The 10227-nt window shown below is 38.5% G+C and overlaps 1 protein-coding gene across 2 annotated transcripts in view; it reads left to right on the forward strand.

Moving 5' to 3' along the window:
- Positions 1-9591, forward strand: part of NMT2 (N-myristoyltransferase 2) — a 56906-nt gene extending 47315 nt beyond the window's left edge. For both annotated transcript variants that reach the window (XM_072955036.1, XM_072955037.1), the window contains 4 exons: positions 566-736; positions 5806-5973; positions 7810-7947; positions 8142-9591. In XM_072955036.1, coding sequence (XP_072811137.1) covers positions 566-736; positions 5806-5973; positions 7810-7947; positions 8142-8162 — 498 coding nt within the window. In that variant the 3' untranslated portion in view covers positions 8163-9591. The remainder of the gene's footprint in view (positions 1-565; positions 737-5805; positions 5974-7809; positions 7948-8141) is intronic.
- Positions 9592-10227: the final 636 nt, after the last annotated feature.

Genomic DNA, 10227 nt, shown 5'->3' on the forward strand with positions numbered 1-10227 from the left:
CCAGAAAGAGAAAGAAAAATACCATATGATATCACTTAAAAGTAGAATCTGAAAAAAAAAAAAAAAAGACACAAATGAACTTACTTACCAAACAGAAACAGATGCACATACATAGAAAACAAACTTATGGTTACCATACGGGAAACGGGGTGGGAAGGGATAAATTGTAAGTTCGGGATTTGCAGATACTAACTACTGAATATAAAATAGATAAAACAACAAGTTTCTACTATATAGCACAGGGAACTATATTCAATATCTTATAGTAACCTATAATGAAAAAGAATATAAAAATGAATATTTGTATGTTCATGTATGACTGAGGCATTATGCTATACGCCAGAAATTGACACAACATTGTAAACGGACTATACTTCTATTTAAAAAATTCATTCATTCATTCATTGTTTGGTTTTTTTTTTGTTTTGTGTTTTTTAAGATTCTGCAGTTCTAACAAGCTCCCATGGGATGCTAATACTGCTGGTCTGGGGACCATGCTTTGGTGCCAAGTTTGTTTACTCCTCTTCTTTAAACCTCCCAATTTGTTCTGTTTTCACTGTAACAGGTTACAAAAACTGCAGGCTTGAGGCCGATGGAACCAAGAGATATCAAAGCCGTTCAAGAACTAACCAACAGTTACCTGAAGCAATTTCATTTAGCCCCGGTGATGGATGAAGAGGAAGTAGCCCACTGGTTCCTCCCCCAAGAGCACATCATTGACACTTTTGTAGTGGAGGTAAAGATAAGGTGATAAGATAGTACAGAGGAGTGTGAAAATCCTGTGAGGTAGAGTCCATTTTCCAGAAAGATCATGGAGTGCCCATCTCCTTCTTCTGCCTCCATGACTCACTACTCCTGGACCAGATTTCTGCTCACCCTGCTAGAACCAGATGTTCTCACAGTGTCCATTCCTGGATAAAAGCACACTGTTACTACTCATTAATGGGAAATCAGGATACCACTTGGTTGTCACCTGTATGATTAATTGCTTTTCTCAGTTTTGAAAAGGCCAGTTTGGATGACCTCATCTGAGATGGATGTGTCCCAGAGTTTAATACTGTTTTGCTTTAGCAAACAATTTTATTTTTTTGTCTATTCCCCCACCACTACCACACTGCCTTCATTACTGGAGCTCTGTAGTAAGCCTTAATATCAGGTAGAGTGATTCCTCTCACCTTACTCTTCTTTGTTAGGATTGTCTTAGCTAATCTAGTTCCTTTGCCTTTGCATATAAATTTTAGAATAAGCTTGTCTTTATCTACAAAAGACCTTGCTGGGATTTTGGTAAGAATTACAGTAAATCCATAAATTAATTTAGGGAGAATTAACAAGTCTTCTAATCCATGAACATGGTATGTCTCTATTAATTAAGGTCTTTTAAAATTTATTTTATCATCTGTCTATAATTTTCAGCATCCAAATTCTGTAACTTTTTTTTTTAAGTGTGTGCTTAAATACTTCATTTCCTTGGAGCACTTGTGAATGGCATTGTGTTTTTAATTTTGGTTTCCATGTGTTCGTTGTTAGTATGTAGAAATGTAATTGCTTTTCTGTGTTGCTCTTGTATCCTGCAACCTTGCTGAAATCACGTATTAGTTCTAGGGGTTTATTTGGAGATTTCTTGGAATTTCTACACAGACAATTATGTCACCTACAAATAGGGTCAGTTTTATTTCTTCTTTTCCCATCTGTATACCTTTATTTTCTTTCTCTTGCCTTATTGCAGAGTCTAGATCTTCTAGTACTTTGCTGAGTAAGAGTGGTGAAGGTTGGCATCCTTGCCTGGTTCTTGATATTGAGGAAAAGCATTCAGTCTTACCCTGTGAGTCTTACACCACGATGTTAGCTGTAGGGTTTTTGTAGATACTCCTTTATGAATTTAAGAAAATGCCCAACTTGCTGAGAGTTCTTATCATAAATGGGTGTTGGATTTTGTCCAGTGCTTTTTCTGCTTCAATTGATACAATCACATGATTTTTCTTCTTCAGTCTGTTGATATGGTATATTTGTTAATTGATTTTCATATGTTTGACCACCCTTGCACACCTAGAAAAATTATCTACTTGGTTATGGTGTATAATGCTTTTTATACATTACTGGATGTGGAGTGCTAATATTTTGTAGAGTATTTTCTGGGTCCATGAGGGATATTGGTCTGCAGTTTCTCTTTTTGTCCTGTCTTTGTTTGGTTTTGGTATCAGGATACTACTGGCCTCATAAAGTGGTTATGACTTCCTCTTCTGTTTTCTAGAAGAAATTATATAGAATTGGTTAATTCCTTAAATAGCTCTAGAATTCTCCAGTTGAAACATTCTGACCTTAGAGAATTGTTCTCTGTTAAAATAATGGATTCAGTTTCTTTAATGGTTATGGGTTACAGGATTGTTCAGATGATCTATTTCATCCTGATTGAATTTTAGTACAGTTGACCCTTGAACATCATAGGTTTGAATTGTGTGGGTCCACTTAGGCATTTTCAATAAATACTACAGAACTACATGATCCGGGGTTGGTTGAATCTGAGGATATGGAGGGCCAACTGTAATGTTATACTTGGAGTTTTGATTGCGCTTGGGGTCCCCCCAACCCCCATGTTTTTCAAGGGTCAACTGTAATTTTGTGGGTTTTGAGGAATTGGTCTATTTTTTCTAAATTGTCAATTTTTTAAGAATAAAGTTGTTCATAGTATTCCCTTTTAATGGGTACAGAAACTGTAGTCAGATCCCTTCTTTAATTCTGGTAGTTCTGTCTGTCGATGAGAGGGGTGTGGAAGTCCCCAGCTGTAACTGTGGACTTGTCTGTTTCTCCTTCCAGCTCTGTCAGCTTTTCTTGATGTGTCCTAAGGGTCTTGTTTGGTACTTATACATGTAGGACCTTCGTGACTTCCAAGTAGATTAATCTTTTTGTCATCACGTAATAACCCTCTTTCTGTCTACTAATTACCTTTTCTCCGAAGTCTGCTTCATTGTATATTAATACAGGCAGACCTCATTTTATTGCCCTGCACTTAACTGTACTAAGGAGATTCTGCATTTTTTTTACAAATTGAAAGTTTGTGACAACCTGGCATCTAGCATGTCTGTTAGCACCATTTTTCCAACAGCATTTGCTCACTTTGTTTCTCTGTGTCACATTATGGTAATTCTTATAGTATTTCAAACTTTTTCATTATGATTATATTTGTTATGGTGATCTTTGATGTTAAGGCTTCTACTTGTTGAAAGTTCAAATGACAGCATTTTTAGCAATAAAGTATTTTTTCATTAAGGTACTTACATTGTTTTCTGGACATAAGGCCACTGCACACTTAATAGAGTACCATATAGGGTGCACTTTTTTATAACTGCAACTTTTATGTAAACTGGGAAAACAAAAAAATTTTTGTGACTCACTTTATTGCAACTTTATTGAGGAGGTCTGGAACCAAACCCGCAAAATCTCCAAGGTGTGCCTGTATTGCCACTCCTGCTTTTTTAAAATTCATGTTTCCATGGCATATGATTTTCAGTCCTTTTACTTTCTACCCAGCTATATCACTGAATTTGAAGTGAATTTCTTGTAAACAGGGTGTATTGAGCCATGTTTCCTTATCCACTCTGCCCATCTTTCAGTTGAGTTGATGTATTTTGACCATTTACATTTGATGATTATGGGTATGTTAGTGTTTAAGTCTACCATGTTTTTATTTTTTAGTTCGTTTCTTCTGGTTCTTGTCCCTGTTTCTTTTTCTTTGCCTTCCTATCCCTTGAACGTTTTTTGGTTCTGTTTTGATTTATTTATGGTGTATTTGAGTATATTTGTGTCGTTTCTGTGATGCTCTGGGTTTTGCAGTGGAATACTTTATCCATCACAGTCATCTTGCCACTTCAAAGTGGTAAGTGACCTGATTTCCATGGAGGTCTCTTTACTTCCTGAACTTTTAAACAAAACTCACGAGAACAGATGCATAGCCCAAGGAATGTACCCAAATTTCTGCCTCCTTCCTTCCTTCCTTCCTTCCTTCCTTCCTTCCTTCCTGATGCTCCAACATGCCTTCTTTTATGATTTCTTTTCTATTTGAAGAATATCCTCTGGCCAATCTTAAAGGTATGTCTGCTAGCAACAAATTCTTTTAGTTTTCATTTGTCTGAGAATGTCCTTATTTCCCCTTCATTCCTGAAGGAAGTTTCACCAGATACAGAATTCATAGTTGGTGGGGATTTTCTTTCATCTCTTGGACCACTCGCTTCTGGCCTCTGGTTTCAGGCACACAGTCTGCTGTCATTTTAAGTGGTATTCCTCTGTAGGTAATGCATTGTTTCTCTGTGGCTATTTTCAAGGTTTCTGCCTGCCTTTAGTTTTTGGAAATTTAATCATGATGTGTCTTGGTGTGGATTTTTGGGGGGTTTATCCTGTTAGAGTTCACTCAGCTTCTTGAATCTATTGTGTGTATTTTGCCAAGTTTGAGAAGTTTTCAGCCATTACCTTTCTCTTTGTTTTCTTTTTTTTTTTTCCTTTTTTTTAAATTTTGTGGGGAAGGTAATCGGTTTACTTATTTTTTATTTTTAGAGGTAGTACTGCGGATTGAACCCAGGACCTTGTGTATGCTAAGCATGTGCTCTACCACTTGAGCTATGTCCTCCCCCCAAAGCCATTATCTTTTTCCATCCAAAATTTTCTTCTTTCCTTCTGGGACTCCAATAATATGAATAGGGGATCTTTTGTTACTGCCCCAGAGACACCTGAAGCTTAATCCTTTTTTTTTTTTTTTTGTCCCAGTGTGCTTTCCCTCTGTTGTCCAGATTGGGTAAATTCAACTGGATTCAAGTAGAGTGATTCTGATGTCTGTCATCTCCACTCTACTGTTGAGCCCATCCAGTGACTTTTTTTTCCCTCTAATTTCTGCTATGGTATTTTTCAAGTGGAAAGTCCTTAATAAAGCTTAACATTTGGGGCTTTAAGTCATCTCTGATACTGAGCTCCTGATACAGAGCAGTAGAGACTCAGTTTAGCTTAACATCTTTAATTTTATAATATTTGAAAAAAAGGTTTAATGAATCAGAAGCATTGATGATTGGATAATCCATCCCTCTGGAATTGTCTTTGCTTCTAAAACAAACAGTAGCAATGGCACATGTGGTCTAGCCTCCTCCTGTAATTCAAACAGATCATACTTGGAATTATATGCAGACTGGCTTAGGCCACCATAGCTACAAGCCAAACAATATTGGCTAATTTCTTGTACTGAAAGATCTACCAGTGATGAAGAAACGAGCACCATCTTTTGCGTCCCTTTTGATTTTTGATAGCTTTAGATTTTCTGTTACTCATACACATATATTTGGGTGCAGTACCAGTGCCTTTTACAAGCTTCTAAAAAAACAGCTTCCAAACCAACTTCACTTTAAGCTGATAAAATTTCTGTCTTGGGCCAAGAAGATGTTCGATATTATACAGTATCTTTTAGTTCTAATCCTTTGTGCTCTTATTCCTGCAAAAACAGTTTTACTTTTACCACTGCCCCACGAGTCTGGAGAGACTCATCAGTCAACCAGAGAGAAGCGTTCCTTTTAGAATGTCCTACTTACTAAGAACTTTATGCAAATCACCGACAAGCACTTAGGCTGAGGTCCACCTCCACACTCTTCTGCAGCCTCCACCCAGCTTACCATAAGGGGCTCCAACTCAGACTTGGAGAGAGGAGTATGAGTTGTCCTTCATTCTCACGGAGAGCTCTGGCGCGAGTGAGAGATCAGGAAGTGAGCTTACATGCTGGACGAGACTTGTTCAGGGAGGTATTTACCTGACGTTACCTTTGTCCTTTAGAACGCCAGTGGTAAGCCAACTGACTTCCTGAGCTTCTACACACTCCCCTCCACAGTCATGCACCACCCGGCTCACAAGAGCCTCAAAGCCGCCTACTCCTTCTACAACATCCACACCGAGACGCCGCTGCTGGACCTCATGACCGACGCGCTCATCCTCGCCAAGCTGGTAGGCGACTTGCCGCTTTCTGTCCTGTGTATGTCTCTAAGTATGTATGTCCGAGTATGAAAGACATCTTGTGTTTTCTTCCACACAGGGGGATTCATTCAAGAGATTTTTACTGTTGACCATCTGTCTAAGGGAGAATTTTGATAACTTTTTTTTTAAACTTTCTTGGCTGTTTTCTTCATTAATTTTATTGTAACTTAACCAAAAAGACGTTTTGTACAAATCAGAAACTTTTCACCCTTACATAAGAGTATGTAATGTTCAAAATATAAGGAATGTAATAAAAATACACGATCCCACAATGCAGGCATACCTTGGGCTACTGCAGGTTCGGTTCCAGACAGTTCCAGATCACCACAGTAAAGCAAGTATCGTGATCAAGTGGGCCACATGAACTTTTTGGTTTCCTGGAGCATATAAAAGTTATCTTTACACTGCAATGTAGTCTTTACATGTGTGGCACATGTAAACAATGTACATACCTTAATTTAAAATATTTTATTGCTAAAAAATGCTGACCATCATCTGAGCCTTCAGCAAGTTGTAGTCGTAACATCAGAGATGACAGATCACCATAGCAAATATAATAATGAAAGTTTTGAAGTACTACAAGAATTACCAAAATAGAACACAGAGACACGTAGTGAGCAAATGCTGTTGGGAAATGGCTCTGATAGGCTTGTTCAGTGCAGGGTTGCCACAGACCTCCAGTGTGTTTAAAAAAACCACCACCACCACAGTTATCTGTGATGCGCAATAAAACGAGATCTGACTGGATGGGGAAAATAGGGCTGTTTGTGTTGCAGTGAATCATTCGCAACGATAATTTTCTTCATTCAGCTAGTCTCTGAATTTTAAAATTAAAGAAATGTAATTATTAAAATTATATTATTAAAGGACTTAAAATGAAAAGAATTAAACTCAAAATATGCCTTATTATATATTTCCATTATCTTTCTATTATCTCAGTGTAGTAGTTAGGATAATTGTTAAATTCTTGCTACAAATAAACATTTTCCTTTAAGAAGAAATTGAAATCAGCTGACAAGGACATTTTGATGTAATTACTGAATGAGAATATATTGTTCATGAGAAATTGGGAGCAGCACATCAAAAGTGTCTTCCTTATATTCCTCCAGTATTTGATCATTGGAAACTTTTTTCTTAATCTGTTATATGTGGATCCCAAAATCAGCATTCTCCTTTGATTCTTTGATCTTATAGCTCATTTTCAATGACTTCCCAAAAAGGCCAGTAATAAGGTATTTTAAGGTAAAAACCCTGAGAAAGACATGTAGGTGCTTCATCTATATCACATTTTGCATAGTATTATCTAACATTTTAAAATTCTATTTTTATTATTAAAGTGGTACTAAATTTATTCCTCAGCATCAGCCCAAGGCAGATACATGATTTACAGTCTTTGCAGGTTTGGCTTCTTGGCTGTAGGTTCAGGTAAGTCAGAACTTAGAAGCCAGTAACAGTTCTGGTAATGGGGTCATCCAGGCAACTGTTTCCTTTGAAAACAGGGACAAAGTATTTTCTGAAATCTTAATAGATTATTTTTTGTTAGTGTTAGCCATCCTGCAGTATTTTTTGATTCAGCATTTCTGGATAATCTTGCTGACTCCATCAGATTCAGTGCTTGCTACTCATTTAATAAGATAGTTCTGAACCGAATTCCTAACTTATATGATATATTACAGACATTAAACCTTATTATAAATGCACATTCAAGCTGGTTAGTAGGGAAATTAGATGAGATACTGAAATATATAATATAGAAAACACTAATCCTTTGGTACTTTAATTTTTTTAATTTTTTTACATTGGCAGAAAGGATTTGATGTATTCAATGCACTAGATTTGATGGAAAATAAGACATTTTTGGAAAAACTCAAGTTTGGCATAGGAGATGGCAATTTACAGTATTACTTGTACAATTGGAGGTGTCCAGGAACAGAGTCTGAAAAGGTACGTGAAGTTGTTATCATAAACCCTTTGTAGACGTGATAAATTTACTTAGAAAACCCCATGCTTTCTTCTCTTCAGATTGTTGAGACTTTTTTTTTAGTAGCTTTCTAAAAATACAGGTCTATTGTACGACATTATAGTTTAATTTTTCTTGCTGACTTGTTCATACTATTCCATTTCTTCCCTCCCTTTAGGTTGGGCTTGTATTACAATAGATGGATATTTCTATTTCGAGAACTCTAACATCATCACTCATTAATATTCTAGTTCGTGATTCCTAGAACTGTCATTCCAAAGAAGAATAAAAGCACAACAGAAATGAAATCGAAGTAGTCAGTAACAGAAAAGGTGAAAAAGCACCCCTTCGCGACCAACAGAAAACATTCCTAGCTAGGACATTAACACTCACCCTTTTCTTTCACTGTTTACCCATTTGTGGGAAATGGAAGGAAGGTACAAAGAGCACATTCCTGTCATTTTCAACCTTCCGTTGTCTCTTGATGAAGAGAAGCTATTTTTTCCACTCTCTAGAAACGGGACTGCTGGTCTGTGGACTGAACAGTAGTCACAGAATAACGTAAGGAGATCTCTGCCCTCGTGTGGAGATAAACTGCGACCTTTCTGTTTATTAAGTGTCGGTCTGTTGGTCCACGGAGCAGAATAAAGCAGCCATTCGGAAAGTGTCTACTTACATGACCTCACGTGACCTCATCGGGAATGTCTGTGGAACCAGCACCTCTGTGACTCAGTGATGAGCAGTGGATGTTCAAGAGTGAGATAGAAATGGACTGGTGACTATGTGTTTCTCAAGGAGCGAAGTTGCCAAATCAGTAAACACACAGATGTGTGCTTTCATCTCCAACAGGTCGGTGGATTGGTTGAAAAGCAAGGCTCTGAGCTGAGTATGCACCCATGATGAATTAGACTTTTCTGGTCCTGCACGGACTTTTGCTGCTTCTCAGCAACCGCCAGGAGATGTGAGGAAAAGAAAATAAAAGCTCTCAAGTCAGAAGACACGCCCAGTGGGATCTGTCAGCGCTATCAGGACAGTGGTGGTCGGAATGTTATTACTTATGCAGAATTGCACATACTCCTTTATGCTGACTCTAATTTATCATAAAAGCTGTCATGCGATAGAAAGATGTCTTATTTGTAAATAAGTATCATAATTTTGTTACTGATGATGTTTTTATCTAGGATTTGAAAAACCATGTCTCTCAGTTTACAGAGATACGTATATATTGCCAGTAACCCGGGGGGGAAAAGATGCTGGATGAGGCCATGTAAACTGGCCTCAACTCCGACACCACAGAGTAAATACTTCTTCCCTGGCTTTACTGCACCAGTGCCTAGGCCGTTCAGTCCAGAAAATCTCACTACCTTAGACAACACGATGCCCTTCCTTCATGTGACAAGTAGTCAAAGGAAACCAGTCATCCCTTCTGCCCGGCAGGACCTCGCACTATGGCCCATGAGCTAAAGCCAACCCACCACCCTTTTTTGTACGGCCTACCAGCTAAGAATGGTCTTCACATTTCTGAATGGGTTGAGGAGAAAACAAATCAAATGAGTAACGTTTTATGACATGAAAATTGTAGGAAATTCAGATTTCAGCATCCACAAATAAAGTTTTATGGGAACACAGCCACTTTCAATCATTTATGTGTTGCCTGCTTCACAGCACAGAAGGCAGAGTGGCACTGTCCCAGCAGGGACCATGGACCACAAGGCCTAACATGTGTACAGCCTGGCCCTTTGCGGAAGAAACACGCGTCTCCCCTGGTTTCCACTAAGGAGCTGAAAGCCACTCTGTGTAGCCTGCCCGCATCCTGAAGGCACTGACCCACAGCAGTGGCTTCCTTCGGGGGGGGGGGGGGCGTGCAGGCCCCAAAGTCACCCATCAGTTAGGACAGCGCTGTTCCCTTCTGGAAGACCCAAGGCGAGACTTGTCTATAGGATGATTCCAACCCAACTGCCTTGCCACTTTCTTCCTAACACAGGGAGGATGGCTCCAGGAGCAAAAGTGAACCATTCCAGTTAAAGTCCGAAATTAAGTAAACGGGATTTTCATTTAATCTGGGATCAAGGCTCTGGCTGGGAATTGCGTTCACTCATTTTCATAGTGCAGTTTCATAAGCTGCAGGTTTTCCAGCAACTGCAGGATTGCCCCTCAGATTCTGCCACAGGCTCACCTCACGATGAAACTGGGGCTGTTCCTTACTCATTTACATAATTCCTGTCACAGAGTTCACCCTCTTTTACTCATTTTTAAATACAATG

This window comes from Vicugna pacos, chromosome 35 (assembly GCF_048564905.1).
Source record: "Vicugna pacos chromosome 35, VicPac4, whole genome shotgun sequence".
Taxonomy (NCBI): Eukaryota; Metazoa; Chordata; class Mammalia; order Artiodactyla; family Camelidae; genus Vicugna; species Vicugna pacos.